The 18,514-nt window shown below is 38.6% G+C and overlaps 1 protein-coding gene across 21 annotated transcripts in view; it reads left to right on the top strand.

Moving 5' to 3' along the window:
- LPP (LIM domain containing preferred translocation partner in lipoma) overlaps window positions 1-18,514 on the top strand; it is a 655,109-nt gene that overhangs the window by 319,208 nt on the left and 317,387 nt on the right. For all 21 annotated transcript variants that reach the window (XM_070509219.1, XM_070509220.1, XM_044771277.2 and 18 more), the window contains one exon: window positions 686-808. In XM_070509219.1, the coding sequence (XP_070365320.1) occupies window positions 686-808 (123 nt within the window). The remainder of the gene's footprint in view (window positions 1-685; window positions 809-18,514) is intronic.

The following is an 18,514-nucleotide window of genomic DNA, read 5'->3' as shown; positions in this document are numbered from 1 at the left end:
CTGTGGCGGTGTTATTGCCTTCTACTTGCCCGTTATTGATTCTGAGTGAAGGTGGAGGTCAGTGCTTCTGATAACACGAGGCATTGACATATGCAATCCATAGATGGCCAGCTTCATAATCAGTGGTCACCACCACATGCTTCCTCTGCAGCCGCATGGCTAGAACCCTGAGCAGCCTCATTCTAGTTCACTTTTTGGGCATATCACTTAGGACTTGTCATCTCTCTTTCACATGGACACACCTAATATCCACTGATCCCACTCCTGGACTGTAAGCCTCCTACCCCTGCCCCTTCCTGCACCGAGTAGGATGTCGTCATTCTGTGTAATGGTTCCTGAACACAAAGAACTTGCAATGTCTCCCCAGCTGGATCTGAATCTTGACTACAAGGCTCGAGGCATTTATTTCCTTTTACTTGTATATTCATCAAAAAAAAAGCCACTGAATAAGTGTGTGACATTAAGGAAAATCACCTCATCTCTTTCAGTTTTCTTACTTGTCTAAAAGGGATAATTCTACTCTGGACTACTTCACCAAGATTTTATAAAAGCTAAAAAAACCAAAAAATAAGATGCAGGAAAGCTTGGATGAAGCCACAGTCTAACTTGAGAAATGTGATCTCAGACTGATATCAATGGAAACTGGAAATTTCCTTTTTTAACACGTCTGTGTTCCTTCCAACAGGGAAATCCTGGAGGCAAGACACTTGAGGAGAGACGCTCCAGCCTGGATGCTGAGATAGACTCGTTGACGAGCATCCTGGCTGATCTTGAGTGCAGCTCCCCCTACAAGCCTCGGCCCCCACAGGTAAGAGTTGGCCGTGATGGTCTCTGCATTGCCAGCCACAGGTACTCTACAAGTTTCACAAACAAGCTGCTTCATATAGCCCTTTCATTCTTTTTTGTTCTTCTCAGAGTCAACAGTCTACCTTGTCTTTTTGTTTAATATCAACATGTATTTGTTAACAGACAGAAACTTCTTAAATGATTTTATTAGTATTTGCTTTAAAATAACATAACAGCGTTATACAAAAATGCTATGAAAATTAAATCTCTTCTTATTCCATTGGCCCGCTCTCTTTCTGGTTTTGCCCATATGGATGTTTTGTTCCATGTTGGTATAGTCTTCACCAATGTGGTTCAACATGGCCATGTTCAAGTTAAGGTGAAGTTATGTCTTTTGTAAAGAAATTCCTTATGTGTTGGATATCAAGGTGGCATCATTTTTGGGCTGTTTTTCATAAGTAATGCTGTGAGGGACATGTTCGTGTCTATTTTCTTTGGAGCTCTTTCCCTGGCTCAGATCCTCAGAGTGGGATTTCTACCTTGAGGAGTATGACCACCTTCGTTACTTTCTTTCCAAAGGTTGTGAATAGCTTATACTGGCACCAACAGTTTGAATGTACCAGTTTCTCCTCAGCCTCACCAGAATTTGGTGATAGCAATGAATCTGTGTTTTTCAAGTGCAAGTAGTGACTCACTGTCCATTTTTCTGTGCATTTTTTTTTTTTTTTTGCTTACTTTGGAACTTGGCTATTTTTCTGCATCTTAGTTTGTTATCTACCTTTCAGAAGCCGATTTTCCTCTGCTAGTAGTCATTCGCTGCCTTGCTCAGGTCTTGAGAAGGTAATGGCAACTTGATTTCAGGGCTTCCAAGTCCTCAGGGACAGCCAGCAGAACTCTAGATGCAAACATTGCCGTGGCACTGTTGTCGCTGTGTTGTTTGACTCTTGCATGACGTCTGACTGACTAAGTGACAGTGCACACGGCACTCTGAGTCTCGCTCCTGTTCTTAAACAGCAGTTCCTATATTCACAATGTTCCTTTCACAAATTAAAAACCAATCTTGCTTCTCTGCTGTCAGTCATTTCAACACAGAACTGCACGTAAGGTGGCAGTGCTTTCCTCTTTAGACATATTCCCATTACCTTTCCTAGACACATAATGGAACTGTCATCTACGTGGAGGCACAAGGCAAAACAGACTAGAGTTTAGGGCTTCCTTAGCTATCTACAGACTTGCCAGTGGTGAAAATGTACTTCGTTTCTGAAAACATGCACTGAGCTGCAGGTATGTAGCAGACACTCTGGTCTTTTGGGGGAACTGTTAGGAGAAGGAAAGTGGATGGTTGAAAGGGGGAAAAATAGGACCCAAGACCCAGAAGCCCATAATATTGTAAGTTAAACTATGTCAGATATTGTAGAAGTGCAAGGAAGGGAGTGAAACATTCTTTTGAAGGTGGCAGAATCTGAGAAGCTTTATCAGAAGACTTGCATGTTCAGCTGGAGGGATGGGTGCAATTGTAATATGTTGCAGGCAAGAGGGGAGAGCAGCCTAAGCCATAGGGCAGGGAGGTCCAGGCTGCCTTTGGAGAACTGCAGAGAGCCAGGTGGCTGCAGATGAGGCCATCACAGGCTTGAAGTGGGCTGTAGGACGGGAGGTTTCCTACTGACAGCCTGTGGACTAGCTTAAATGCCAGAGTAAGATTTTGGCCTGCCTTTTGTAGATATCGGGGAATACTTGAAGGTTTTCAAGCTGTGGAAAGCTAAAATTCATTCTGAAAAAGGAACATAGGAAAGAAGACCAACTCTGGAAAGCTGAAGGAGGATGGGCCCAGGTCTGAGAAATATTCTCCAGCAAACTTTGTGTACTTCATGGTTTCTGACCATTGTTTGATGTTAAGCATATTTCCCATTCCATACAAGCAAATACCTCAAGCCCAGTTTTTCAGGACAGCAAGGCCGCTGACTTTGCACCTGGACTCACCCATCTTGCGTTCAGATACCTCTATGGCACCCCCTCCCTTTTTCTTTAACAGAGTTTTTGTTTAGTCTTTTTTTTTGCCTCCTAAATTCTCATACCCTAATATATGTTGGGGAGATTCTGCTTAGAGGTTTTTGCTTAATATAGCCTTCATTCTTTAAGACTGTGTCTCCACATGCCTGCCATAAACCGCTGCATTTTAATGGGTTTATTCAGCAGCTATGTTTTTGCTTGAGCAATCTTACTCTGCACACAAACTCATGATCACTGATACTTGGACTGTACTTGACTGCCTGTGAAGCACTTTCACACATATTCTCACTTGAGTGAGATATAAATATCTCAGCTCTGAGGTATAGATGGTGTGCTTATTTTGTGGGCGAGGAAACTAAGACTGAGCAGATAAGTGACTTGTCTTAGGACACGTGACTACAGTACGAGCACAACTGGACCGTGAATTCAGGCCTATGTTTGATTTTTAAGTTCTGGAACCAGATTGAGAATATCAGGATTTTCTTTTTTGATGTTTTTACCAATGACAAAAATTATGAAATCAGTCATATGAGTAACAGTGTCCATTGAATATGGCTTTTTCATAAAAAGAAGAACATTCAGAGGGTTAAAAAACAATAATGATAACCTTTAAGTAGAATAAGTTGAGAATTAAGGTCAAATCTACTTCTGATTTGCCTGTTCCATTCAGAAATTAAAGAGCGATCCATTCTAACTTTTTAAAAAATTTTTTTTAAAGATTGGCACCTGAGCTAACATCTGTTGCCAATCTTTTTTTTTTTCTCCGTCTTCTCCCCAAAGCCCCCCAGTACATTGTTGATATTCTAGTCGTAGGTCCTTCTGGTTGTGCTATGTGGGACGCCACGTCAGCATGGCCTGACCAGCGGTGCTCTGTATACACCCAGCATCTGAAGTGGTAAAACCCTGGGCCGCTGAAGCAGAGCACGTAAACTTAACCACTTGGCCACAGGCCCCGCACCCATTCTAACTTTTCTTATTCTAACTTAGGAAAGCAAGAGTTAATTGGGAGATACAGCTCAGTCTTCTGAATTATCTTCCCTCTGATGGAACTGAATTAGATATGTTAGTATTTATTGGTTAACATAATTATATGCTGTGAGAACAATAATCACACACTTAAAATATTAAAAACATGTGCCAAGAGAAGATGTTGTCTGCAGTAGACTGTGTTGTATTGTAATTAAAAGGTACTTGAGAAGTCTTAGAAATGTAGACTGTTAATGCCCAACTTTGATGTTTCCATTTTGGAGCCAAAGCAAATTGCGACACTCGTTGAGTCCCCTGACGACTTAGAGTAGGCTAGTGGGTCTGCGCTTTCTCGTTGTTTAAGCACATTGTGTGCCTTCCAGAACCCACCTCTGAATCACCTTAGTGAGGCTGCTTTGACTCATGGATCGGGGGGGAAAATGATCGTATATGTGGAATTTTCGCACAGTAAGAGGCCCAAAGGAGCCCTACTCACATACAACTTTGAAAAACGTCTAGCTCTTAAAAATAGATTTTGTGGGGCATTTTCCTCCTTTTTCCAAAGGAGCATTTCCCACTCTCGGATTTTCCAACTTTAGTTCTGTTCGCTTATTTATCCATATTTCTATTTGGGAAATATGGCTTAATTTTCCAGTTTCACTCATTCATCTAACATTTATTGAGATCCCACTGTGGATTAGGCATTTGAGATGTCAAGATTAGCATCAACATGTCCTAGAGTAATTCCTAGTCTTACAGATGAGATAAGCACACAAACAATTTAAGAGGACACAGAAGAAAGGCTTCAGTGTGCTACTTTAAGTTGTCATGTGACAAACCAGATGTTGAACTTGTTGAAAAATCAAAAATTTAGGAATATCAGCATTATACTTTATACCTTTCTAAGGACGTGTCAGGGAGGACGGCACAGAGCAGGTAGCATTTGAGTCCACTTGGCTGTGTATGTCATGGGAAGGGCATGCGATTCAAGGGATGGCAAAGTCAAGGAATGTTGAAAGTGAATGCCTTATTTGAAGAATAAGATAGTTCAATTGCAATATAGGACATGTGGAGTGCAAAGGGGACTGGCAGATGCAATCACATGCACTCGGTGTCTGAGAAGCCCTCTGGATGCCCAAGGACTCTTATAGTAAGGGGTGGAATTTAGGGGGTATAGCAACAGTGCTTCTGGCTACAGTAGGTTTGGGGAGAGCTCCTTTAGCAAATTTTACATAACATGTAAAAATATATATCCGTGCCACTGCACAGAGTTATGCAATTATACTACCTTAGTTTTTGGAACTAAGATTTGTAATTATTTTAAAATGTGTGAATAGTTTTAGAAGAAAAGATATGGGAAGTTTGGAGGTGGTTGTGGGGTGAATTACAGACTCATATCATCACAGATTATCAGAGTTTAGGTGGGCCTTCAAGGTCACGTAGCCAAACTCTTACTTTACAGAAGGAAAGTTTTTGCCCAGAGAGGGAAAGAATATTGCTCAATGAGGCTCAGTTAGAGGCAGGATGAATGATTCTTTCAATTTTTCCTGAACCATGACATAATGGTTCTCTGTGGATAATAACAACAACCAAGGGACAGTTTGGTTCCTTTTAGCATTTCAATTAGTTTATTCCAAAATATCTCTCTTTTGTGGTACTTTCTCTAAAATATGTCTTGGAAACATAATAAAGGAGTAGACAAATCAAAAATGTAACTCAAAGGTAAATAGGAAATTGATGACAGTGTAGCGTCTTTGAGTTAGTGGATGTCTGGACCCCACCCATCTGGCATCATTTGTTAGTAGAAGTGCAGCTTAGACTCTGAAAGAGCTACACAGGGGGTCAGAGGGAAATTCTCTTGATTTCTTAGAAGACAAAGGATAAATCATGGACTTTTTATGATTTGTTTTCCTTCTCTTGGCAGAGCCTGGGCTAGAATGCTGGTCTTCTAATTCCTAGTACAAAGCTGCCTTTTCTTCCTCACTGTGAGTTGGTAGGGTTGGAGCTGGTGCCTAGGTGACTTGGAAGAACTTTCAGATATTTTATATTAATATTTAATGGTAACTGAGGATTTAGTAATTTTTGAATCAAGTTGCTTTTGAATTGGTTAAATGCAATTTCACTATCCTCATTTAGACTGGTGTGAAAAAATTTGGAGAGATTTTGGGGATAAGGATAGAGTTGGGTATCGTTTGACAGTCTAGACTCCAAGTTTGCCAATAGGAAGAATATTGTCTTCTCAGTTCCATATGGTCACTTCTCCAGAAACAGCTCCATTTGTGTGAACTGTCCACATCACCAATCTGAGCTTCTTTTTCTTTATTTCTAACACGGGCATGGTAACTACAATTATTCCCCTTTTGCGGAGATAACCATATTGTTCTAGAGTTACAAGAAATAAATGTTGGCTTTCAGCAACAGTCCACTCAATCCCTCCCATTTTGTTTTGGGGTTGTTAGTTTGTGTCTGGAGCTTCCTTTAAAGCTTCGGGTCTTTGAAGGTTTGGGGCTTATCCTTTCTAAATGCTGGTTACCCTGTAAATGATATATTTATCTTTCTCATTTAAAGCATTTAAAACATATTGTAATTTCTTAGTCTGTTTGGGAACTGAGCACATAAATGCTATTTGGTCACATGAACACATCTTTAATTACCATCCCTGCGCTCCCACACTGAGTTCCTTTCATAGAGCAATAATCTGTGAGGCAACCTGAGGAATTATTTCAGGTGTGTGTGTGTGTTGTATGGAAGGCTTTTTATTAGGAATTCATGTGGCCTGAGGGCTTGCAGGCAGCATAATGAGGGTGGAGTCTGGTGGTGCCATGAATCTTCTATTCTCTTGTGCTCCGTGTTCTAGCTTGCAAAAGCCATGAACAGCTGCAGGGGAGATTAATTAGTATTTAAATTTTTAATATTTCATATTATTTAGTGCAACCCAAACATGTAGGCTCCTGGGAGATGAAAGCTGCGGCAGGCTAATACTGTGTGATGCGATGTGGACGCTCCTAGCCGAACGGGGCCTTGCTGGTTTTTGTTTGGCTTCTTGGGAATTGAGACCAGAACTGGGCCTTCTGCTGTAAAAATAATAATAGGTGTGGATGGTGTCATCTTCTTCCTCCCATATTCTCCCGAGAAAAATCTAGAAGCATACTGTGATTTGCTGGAAGACAAGATTTGTCTATGGATCTGTATTGTCTGCTTACTAAGAGCTTTCTTTGAGAACTATGGTAAAAGTTGAAACATTGTGGAAACCTCGTATATAAGATACTAACTGGAGTACAGTAAAATAAATGTGCAAAAATACCATTTTCAAAGAAGAAGGGATCTAATTCTTTGCAATGCCCATATTTAGAAGATCTGGGTTATTTTGAATTAGTCTGTACCTGCCAGAAAACTTCAACAGTTAAATAACAATGAGGTGAGGGTGGAGGGGTGGTTAGCTGACTCAGAGTTTCACGCCGTGAGTTTGATGATGGGCAATTAATTTTTAGATTGTGTATAATTGCATCTCAATAACATTTATACCTCCTCCTTCTTTTTCAGAAGATGATGTTTGTGTTTGTGTCATATGTGATGAGCATAATAAAGTTAGCTTTTTGATCTTTGTTTTGAGTGGCGTGAAAATGTAACATTTTCAGAGTAGAAATTTAAGCTGAAAATCTTCCTTGGATTGCACATTTACAAAACTTTTGTACAAAAATGTCCATTTTACACACCCCAGTGTAAGAGAGTGCTCCGAGTGTGTGGCATAGGTTAGCTCCCAACAGCGATATAGGAGGAAGCTGAGCAGGCAGCTGCTGCAGAGTACCATGGAGAAGCCAGCTCTGCTGGAGCGTGGGGTGGGGTGAGGGGAATCGTCTATGGTACCCTGGCCATGGTCCCTGTGGTCACCTTTAGCTGTGATTTGTTTGCGAGACCTTGGCTCAGAGATTATTGTGTTATATTTCACTGAATCACTCAATCCAGGCATTGCTTTAAAAAGAAACACACAAAGCTGCCTGTTGAGCTTCTCCATTTTACAACAGCATCTTAGTGGAAATAATTAGCCCTATGTCCATGCAGAAGCACACATCACATTTGCAAAATTAAAGGGCTTTCTTGTCAGAACTGGTTTCCCTTTTTCTTTCTTCCTCTCCCACTGTTTAAATATCTATTTTGGTAGTAGCCTTGGTCTGGAACCCCATGGACCCATTTTTTTTTTTCTTTTTTTTTAATTTAAAAAGCAAATAAACAACCAAATACAAAGCCAGCTATATTTTTTGCTCAAGATGATTAGACTTGACCATGGCAAATACATAGGAGTGTTGTGTTTTAGGAGGAAAAGCCATACCTCAGATAAGATATTGTCACTGTTTTGTCCATTTTGACACCCGTCTTTTTTTTAATATGCTTTATAGCTAAACTAAAGCATAATGATGATGAAGGTGATCTCCCTAGACAGAAGGGTGGAGGTGGTTCATAACCCATCCTACATACCACCATTTATCATGGTGAGTAACTGGTCTGTCCTCCACACAAAATATCACAGTGGAATATAACTGCTAAGGTTCTTTTCACACTGTGGAAAACCTACCAGGAAGGTCATACATTACCTTTCAGTGAATACATTAATTATAAATATGAAACTTGAATTTGTTAGTTACATAATTTGAGCATCCATATTTTCTTATAAAACTGTAAACTGGAATTTTATTGAAAGAAAAGATACAAATTGGGCACATACTGCTGGTGATCCAGCAGATATAGTTTTCATTTGTAAGTTCAGACAGGGCCACTTGTGAATTTTTAAATTTGTCTCTGCTTTGGTCCCTGGGCCCTACCCAAATATGCACCTTAGCTATGCTGTCATAGTGGGGTTCAGGACCACAGAAGGGAGTTGGGTTGTGTTTTGTTGTTCTGAGTCACAAAGTACTCAAATGTAAAGTAAAAATTCTAGTAATTTTGCCTCACAGAGTAAACCTTGTAGAGATAATATATGTGTATAATGCCTTAAACTTGAACAGCAAAGAAATGATTGTGATAAATACCAGACCGTGAAGTTCTTGAGGTAAGATTATCTTTTTTGTCCTGGCACACAAAAGGCATACAAATTCATCTTTGTTGAATAAATAAGTAAATGTTGTCCTCAAATCCTGTAATGGTATAAGTATCCATACCCTAGAAATCTGCTAGAGAATCCTATCTGGAATTGACATTGAGTTAGTGCATGACCAAGTTATGGCTGCTTTCTGATTTTTCCATAATTAACATGTATTCGCACCAATGAAAAATAAGTACAGCTGAGGCAAATGAGTTTTGTAGGGACAACTTAATGGTAGCCATTGAGTCAGCTAATTTTTATCTTTATCCCTACATTCCCTTATATCACTTGAAGGCAATGTACTTGGTTGAGAGATGATGTTATCTTGGGTTATAATTCAATGCTATACTCATTCTCTTATTATTGGGATGATATGAAAATAAACATCAAGTTCTTTGCTGTATCCTCTACAGAACTACTGAAAATAGAGGACCATTCTGTTACTCAGTGTTTCTTAATACAAAGATCAGTGTCATAAATTCTTTGGATTCAGTGGTAATAGACAAAAAGTTATCTGACTGATGAACTGATATATACTTCCTTTTTCAAAAAAAAAGGGGAAAAAGTCACAGAATTATCTATGCTAACTCTTTTGTTTGAGCTTCTATGCGTCATCTCCTCCTTCCTTTACATTGCTTCTGATACCTCCTGACCCGATATTTGAAGCGTCATAAGTATATGCCAATTACAAGCCATTTCAAAACTAATTAATTGCTTAAATCTAACTTGTGCTTTTTAAAATGGAAATAAATTTTCTATCTATATGTGCTGTGACTATCCTTAAAAATCCGTCAGACTTTTTTTTAAAGAAATAATTTAATTCTAAATAAATTCTTTGCTTATATTGATGGTAAGCAATGGATCCACTGAAGTAACATATTCTGCTGGTATAAACAAAATGTAAGACTTAAAGGGGGCTAAAGAGATAGAATATTTATTTATTCCTTTAAGAAATGTGTTTCAAAAAGCTTGAAGTACCAGTAGTCAGATGCATGAGCCCATTATTTGAATCATTTGTGAAATGTCTTGGACTCTTTCTAACTCCATCTTGATATTGTACTACTTAGATGAAAATATTGGAAAATGTTGCTTCTTTTAGGTACTGCTAGAGGTGCTAAGCTCCTTAGCAATAAGGAATTTTCTTGGCTCTCTTTACCACCCAACCTAAAGTAAAGTTTTATTTCCCAAATGGCCAACTTATGTTAAATTGATCCTTACAGGGCATTCAAAGCCGGGGAACAGGTTTTATAAACAGCATCCTGTATGACTTAATATTCTATGTAGTACTAATTTTAGGGCTCCTTTTCTCATCAGCCAGCCTAGCATAGCTAAAACTTATGATGTTTAACTTTGTTTATGGGGAAGTCTACTTTTACAGTCACTTGTAGATCAGACCTCACAACGAAGAGGAGAAAGAAGAGAGAGAATCAGGGTAGTCTGTTGGCAGCTGTGTTAGAACAACTAGAGTACTTTCTGGAGGAAGGGTATGGATGAACATATGTCCTTTAGGCCATTGCCTCTCTACTTTTATGCATCATATTGCATGGGCAAGGGAGAAAGAAACACTAGAATTTATGGCTGAAAATGTGAGAAAAAGATTGAAATATATCTTGAAAACTGGGACAAGTAAAGGGTGGCTCTCCAAGAAGGGAAATGGGATTCAAGAAATTTGCCATTGTGTATATTGTTTCAAGAGCTGGTTGGATTATTTCTCTTTCTTATTCATTGGTTGGTTTGTTCACTCATTTATTCATTTTTTCTGTTATTCACTCACTATAATTGAACATAAAATCTGTGTTGAATTGGTTAAAGATATTAAGGAAGACCTAAATAAGCAGAAAGATAGCCTGTGTTTATTGCTTGGAAGATATAATATAGTTAAGATGGCATGCTTCCCAAATTGATCTGCAGGTTCAAAGCAAACCCTATCAGAATTCTAACTTCCTTCTTTATAGAAATTGACAAGCAAATTATAAAATTCACGTGGAAATTCAAGAGACCCAGAATAGCCAAAACAATCTTGAAAAAAAGTGGCAAAGACTCACACTTCTCAATTTCAAAACTTATTACAAAGCTACAAGAATCTAGCAGTATGTTACTAGCACAACATATACATATATATTGATGGAATAGAATCAAAAATCCAAAAATAAACCATGACATTTATGGCCAATTGATTTTCAACAAGGGTGCAAGATCCTCAATGGGGAAACAATAGTTTCTTCAACAAATAATACTGGGACAACTGGACAAACACATGGAAAAGAATGAAATTGGACCCCTACCTCATATCATATACAAAAATTAACTAAAAATGGATCAAAGACATAAATATAAAAGGTAAACCTATACAACTTTTCAATGAAAACATAGGAGCAGTCTTCATAACCTTGGGTTAGTCAGTGACACCAAAAGCACAAACAGCTAAAGAAAAAATTGATGTACTGGAATTCTTCAAAATTAAACATGTTGCGCTTCAAATGGCACCATCAAGAAAGTGAACGAGCAACTCATGGACTGAGAGAATATGTTTACATATCAAATATCTGATAAAGTATTTGAGTCTAAAATATATTGACTTAATAAGAAACATACAAATAATCCAATTAAAAAATTGACAAAGGATCTGAATAGACATTTCTTCAAAAATATACAAGAGGCTAATACGCATAGGAAAAGATGCTTGACATCGTTAGTTATCTGAGAAATGATTAAATCAGAACTATAGTGAGATACGATTTCATACACATTAAGGTGATTATAATACAAAAGACAGACAATAACATGTGCTGGCAAGGATGTAGTGGAAACTGGAATTGCCATACATTGCTAGTTGATGGTAAAATGATGTAGCCACTTTGGAAGAAGTCTAGTGATTCCTCAAAAAGATTAGACATAGAGTTATCAGATGATCAAGCAATTCTATCTGTCTCTCTCTCTCTCTCTCTCTCTCTCTATATATATATATATATATATATCTCCAAGAGAATTAAAACATATAGTCACTCAAAAACCTCTACGTGAATGTGCATAGCAGCATTATTCATAATAGCCAAAAAGGGAAAACAAACTAAATATTCATCAGTTGATGAATGAACAAAATGTGATAGATCCATAAAATTGTATATCATTTAGCTATAAAATGGAATGAAATACTGATGCATGCTATAACATGTATGAATCTTCAAAATTATGCTATATGAAAGAACCTAGACACAAAAGAATTTATATTGTATAATTCATTTATACGAATAGGCTAATCGATAGACACGGAAAGATTAGTGGTTACCAGTGGCTGGCAGGAGGAGAGACTACAGAGTGAATACTAATGGGTACAAGGGTTATTGTGGGAATGATTAAAATACTCTGAAATTAGATAGTGATATTGATTGCACAATTCCTTGTATATACTAAGAACCACTGATTGTACCTTTTTTTCTTAAAGATTAGCACCTGAACTAACATCTGTTTCCAATCTTTTTTTCTTCTTCTTCTTCTTCTCTCCAAAGTCCTGCAGTACATAGTTGTATATTCTAGTTGTGAGTGCCTCTGGTTGTGCTATGGGGGACGCCACCGCAGAATGGCTTGATGAGCCGTGCCGTGTCTGTGCCTGAGATCTGAACTACGGAAACTCCGGGCCGCCGAAGCAGAGAGCACAAAAAACCACTCGGCCACGGGGCCGGCCTCTGACTGTACATTTTTAAAGGGTGATTTTTGGGGCCGGCCCCGTGGCCGAGTGGTTAAGTTTGCATGCTCCGCTGCAGGCGGCCCAGTGTTTCGTTGGTTCGAATCCTGGGCGCAGACATGGCACTGCTCATCAAACCATTCTGAGGCAGCGTCCCACATGCCACAACTAGAAGGACCCACAATGAAGAATATACAACTATATACTGGGGGGCTTTGGGAAGAAAAAGGAAAAAAATAAAAAAAATCTAAAAAAAAAATAAAGGGTGATTTTATGGTATATGAATTATATCGCAATTAAAAATTTTTTAAAAAAGCTCTTTATTGAGCAGTGTGCCTGGAATAAGCAGATAAAATTGTGTATGGTCCCCTTTGTTAACTTAAAGAAGCTCATGCTCTATGGGGAGAATACAAACTGACAATTACAGCTCACAGTATACATCATAAGGAAGATGTTGCTTGAAGCGGAAGAGGTAGAACTCAGCGTGGATGTCATGGAAGCTGTCTCTGCCTTCTATCCTTACTTGGTTAGGAATCTCTGCAGATGGTATCAGACTCTATGCAGCTCCAGAGAGCAGAACAAAGATCAGTATTTAGAAGCCAAGAAAGGCAGCCAACAGTATAAGGACAGCACCTTTCTAACAGTGGGGGCCGTTGAAGTTCAACGTAGGCTGCCTTAGAAGATAGCAAGTTTGCCTTGAGTGGAGGCATTTGAAATGATACTCTGGCAACTACCAAGTGAGTTATTTAAACTCTCTAAACCTCAGTTATTAAACTGAGCTAATAACACATCTCACAGTTGACATGAGGACCACATGAAATAATGGTGTGTGTAATGTGTGAATATACTAACTTGCACATAATAACACTATTATTACTGTTGCTCTCACTAGCATCATCATTGTCAAATGAATGTTGGTTATAATGCTGGAATAAGAATTCAGGCAACAGATGGGAGAATTGATTTAAATGATGCTAGGATTTCATGGTACTCTCCTTCTTGGTTACAGGGCTTAGAGTTTTCTGTTCCCTGATATAAAACTTGGAAGGAAAAATAAAAGACCTTGATTCTATTCCAGGCCCCCAAATTGACTATTTCTGTGCCTAAGGCATACTACTCAGCCTCAATAATGGCTTTGCGCTGTTTGCTGTGATAGCTAGCATAGATGTGTGATTTACTAGAATTGTTACTGACAAGAACCTCCAATGACCTTGGAAGATGATCTTTATGAATATCGATAGGACTCTGGTGAACACCAAGAAGGTTATAAGTGACACAGTATGAGGGTCAAGTAGAGGGAGATTACTTCCTCAACCTTGCAGAGAACATGACATCTCTTAACAACAAACAACTGAAACAACTTGATTAGATCACTGGAAACAATTATTTAAGATTTCTTAAGAGGTCCAGAATTTCGATGATTGGCCAAGATATCTAGTGAGTAGTCTCTACCTCTCTCTGGTCTATTTCAATATCTGCAAATTGAACTAGAGGAATGAGATGATCTCGTATAGTGATTCTAGCTTTGAGTTGGTATAGCTTTTGTCTTGTATAAAGGAAAAACTATATTGATTTTCCTTTCTGTCCTTTTATGATTTCACTGTAGAAGATTTTTCTTTAAGACTGGGTTGAAGTTCATGGGAGTCATTATGTGCAACTAGAGTGAAGTATCCGCAAACTGAAGGACCAAGTTCATGTTTTTCAAGATAATGTGAACCCAGATTCATGGTGCTCAGGATGGTTGGGAACCAACCTTATAGAATTTAAGACTGTTTGAAAGGCAACATATTTTAGGGATTAAAATAATCGATTCTAGGACCAGACTGCCTTGCATTCAAATCCCAGCTCTACCACTTTCTAACTGTGTGACCTGGGATCAGTCACTTAAACATCTTGTATCTCAGATTTTTTCATCTCTATAATGAAGATAATTATAGTATCTACCTCATAGGATTATAATGAGGAATAAATGAGTTACCATGTATAAAGCACTTAAAACAGTGTTTGGCATATAGTTAGCACTATTTGCGTTAGCAGATCTTATTATTGGGAATTAGATGCTTGTTCTTAAATTGTCTAAATTACTGCTTTTATGCAAAAAGATTGATTTATAAATTTGGCCTGTGATATCCATCCAATTCCCTAAAACAGATTATCTGTCTCATATAAACTGGGCATCGTTCTTTCAATACTCCGAAGACTGTGGGTCTAGCTGTCCTTGAGCCTTTGTCCAGTCCTTTTGGTTATTTCAGTGGCTTCTAATGCATGGACTCTAAAGCCAAAGCTAGAATGATAACCAGTCTTGTCCTTTCATCTGATGTATGCATGAATCTTCAACATCTATTTCCGTGGATTACAAGGTAATCTCTTCAATAACTGAATAAGGTTCGCTTTAAAAACCAAAATCATGACTCATAGATTATGAACTTGTCACAGTTTAATAAGCCTAACATTGGACTATTGGTATAATTTATTCTCATTATTTCTCACCTGCACAGAAACTACAGCATGTAAAACTATGGTTCAAGCCACTGTTCTTCAGAATGCCCTGGCTTGTTAAGCACAGAGTGCTGGGCTCCAATCCCTGAGTTTCTCATTCCATACGTCTGCAGTGGGGCTCAACAATTTGTATTTCTAAGAAATGCTCAAATGGTGCTGATGTTGGGGCCACACTTTGAGAACCCTTCAAAGGTGCTTGTCAATCAAATGTTTTGTAAGCAGTACCCTCTTCCCCTGTTCTCTCATCTCCACAGCTGTATACTCTTAAGGCTTGCTGTAGTGTCACCGACGGACACTAGTCTAATGTTTTCATTTTTTAGAAGTGGAAGCCCTAACTTAGAGATGTGTATTTCCCTGGTTATAAGGTAAATTGACAGAATCTGGAAGGTTGGTTTTTTCTTTTTTTAATTGAGAATGATTTGCACCTGCAATTGTTGGACTAAGCATTTTGATTTAGAAAACTAGAATTCCAGTTCCAGCTCTGTATGTTTGGAAAAGTGAATTTCAGCTGTTTTATCTTTCCAAACTTCATTTTCCTCATCCGTGATATGAATACGCCCTGTGCTTACCATATATGGTTTTGGGGGATGTTAATGATATACTGTGCATTTAAGTGCTTTGTCAATTATGAAGCACTATACAAATATTTTTCAAAGTCATCCCAGTTATCAGATGCAATATCATGTTAAACAAGATACATTTTACCTTAGGCACATCCTTTCCCCACTCAGCTAAGGTAAATATTGACTTTTCTAACTGTTTTCAGGAGGAAGTAGTGCATTATAAACTTGTCACCTTTTGCATAGAATCCTTTCATTTCCTTCCTACATTGATTTCTCTCCCAAGCTGCTTTTAAAAATAAGCAATTAAAACTTGTCATTTGGTATTTATGCATGTGAATACCTACGTATATGTGCAATGTGGTCACACATATATGCACATATTATGAATTTTCTCCTAGTATCCTTTTATGTAAGATGCCCTACAAGACACATTTATTAAGAATGAAGTAGTGAGTTATTTTGCTTGAAATTTAATCTTTTCTTTTGGCATTTGCATTGGAGAGAGAACTGGGTTGAGCCAAGAGAAATAGATTCTCCTCCCAGTTCTGCAATTAACAGGCTGTGTAAAATAAGTCAGTTCCTCTCTCTAAGTTCAGGTCCCCGTTTATAAATGAGGCTGGTTTTTACTTATTCCTTCCACTCTCAATGTCTACATATTAGAGTTATAAGGTGGCTTTTAAATGACATCTCTTACCTTTTTGAGAAACTCGGAACAGAGGCTCCACTTGGAACAGACCTACATCTATTGTAGTAAGATATTTTCCCTTTCTTGCCTCAGGCCCAACTGCTGTACATTTCATCCTAGTAGAGGAAGACTTCTCCATACCTTTCCTTCAGAATATGGCTAGTCTCTGTGGGTACCTCTTTGGGTTTTTTAGGGCTGTGTTTCAGTTGGTATGATTGACAATGTAAGAAGACTGTGTCCTGTTTTTGATTCCCTGGGATAGAGATGTTGGGTGGTGGGGGTTAGGGCAGGCTTTCACGTTTTTTATTGAATTTTTCCCTTTAGTGATATTCAGAGGATCTACTTTATTATTTCATGGTAAAAAAAAAGTCTTAGTTTTCTAGTGCTGTGTAACAAATTGTTTAAAAACCTAGCGGCTTGAAAATACATTATTATATTGTTTTGTGGGCCAGGAATCTGGGCACAGCTTATCTGAACCATCAGTTCACAGTTTCTCACAAGCATGAAATCAGGATATTAGCCCAGAGTCTACAGTCTCATCTAAAGGCTTGACTGGGGAATGAGCTGCTTCCAAGCTCAGGTGGTTGTTGTCAGGGTTCAGTTTCTCCTGGGTTGTTGGACTGAGGGTTGGTTTCTGTCTGACTATCAGCTATGGACTGCCCTCAGCTCCTTGTCATGTGGACGTCATCAGCATGGCAGCTCATTACATCAAAGCATGGAAGCTGAGAAGGCAATAGGTTGACCCTGCCCACAGATGTAAGTCATAATCATTTGTAACCTAATCATGGAAGTGACACCTCATCATATTTGCCATAATCTGTTGATTAGAATTGGGGAACTAAGATCAGACCACACTCGGGGTGAGGGAATTGTGCAACGTTGTGACTACCAGGAGGTGGGGATTATCGGGGGCAATCTTCGAAACCTGCCTACCACAGAAGAGGGTGAAGTTAGATTTATTGTCACAGAGATTTAGCGAAAACGTGAATTTGCTTGTGGAATCTGGTGGATGTATTAAGTCAAGGAGTGGAGGAGACAGGTGGGATATCAAGAGAAGATTATGGTCTGGAAGGAACAAGAGGTAATGGAAGGCTTTAACAGATGTAGGAGATATTCCACTCTCTGAGATTAGAGCTGGATGGGGTTTTAGAGGTCTTTTGATCTAACCACCCCATTTTCTCAAGGAATCTAAAGTATATAAAGGCCTTACTCAGGCCACAGTGATTGTACCTGAGCCAAGAGTTGGACCAAAGTCATCAGATTTTGTCCAGTTTGTTAACTTGGTATAATGGCAGCAGCTTTGGATTTGAAGTAAAAAGATCTGGCTTTGTGACTTTTGATTTGTCTCTGAGTAGCTGTGTGACCTTGATCAAGTTACTTCCTTGAGATATGGTTACTCAGTCTATAACGTGGAGTTATCTATCATTTGTCATTGTATATTTATTTATGTTGGGTGAAGAATACATTAGTTCTTGTTTGTGAAAATTCTTTATAGACTATAACAGCAATTAGAATAAAGAATGACTGTTGAAATTAATGATGCGTAATTTGAGGCAAAGCATGCACCTCCTTTTGTCAGAAAGGATGAGTATCAGTTCATAAAAATATAGATTATTTTATGTATCTCTATATCTGTATCAGTCATCCATTGGTATATGATGAGCTATCCCAAAACATAGTACTATTTTTTTTGCTCACAAATGTACAATTTTGGTAGTGCTCCGTGAGGATGGCTTATCTCTATTCTGCAGTCATCTCAGATGGCTTGATTTGGGTGCAGAGGATTCACTTTCACGATAAATAGCTTATGGCTGGCAGGTTGGTGCTGGGAGCTTGGCTAGAGCTGTGCATCAGGAACTAGGGTTTCTCTGCATGTGGATCTCTCCACAGGCCATGAGGGCTTCCTTATAACATGGTGCCTTAGTTCCAAGAGCAAATATACCAAGAGAATACGTTGGAAATGCATGCATTTTTGTGACCTAGTTTTAAAAGTCACATATGGTGTCATTTCCACTGTACACTGTTGGTTGAGGTAGTCACAAAGACTTGCCCAGGTTCAAGGGCAAGGGACATAGACTCCACCTTTTGATGGGGTTGTGGCAAGGTTCTAGAAGAGCACGTGTGCAAAAGATACTGTTGTAACCATCTTTGGAAAATATAATCTGCCATTGTATTATACTGTGTATTTTATATTGTATTGTATCATGTTGTATCATGTCATAGTTTATCATATCATACTA

This window comes from Equus asinus, chromosome 5 (assembly GCF_041296235.1).
Source record: "Equus asinus isolate D_3611 breed Donkey chromosome 5, EquAss-T2T_v2, whole genome shotgun sequence".
Classification (NCBI taxonomy): domain Eukaryota; kingdom Metazoa; phylum Chordata; class Mammalia; order Perissodactyla; family Equidae; genus Equus; species Equus asinus.
Note: the sequence above shows the minus strand (reverse complement) of the source record. Positions and strands in the feature narration are given on the sequence as shown.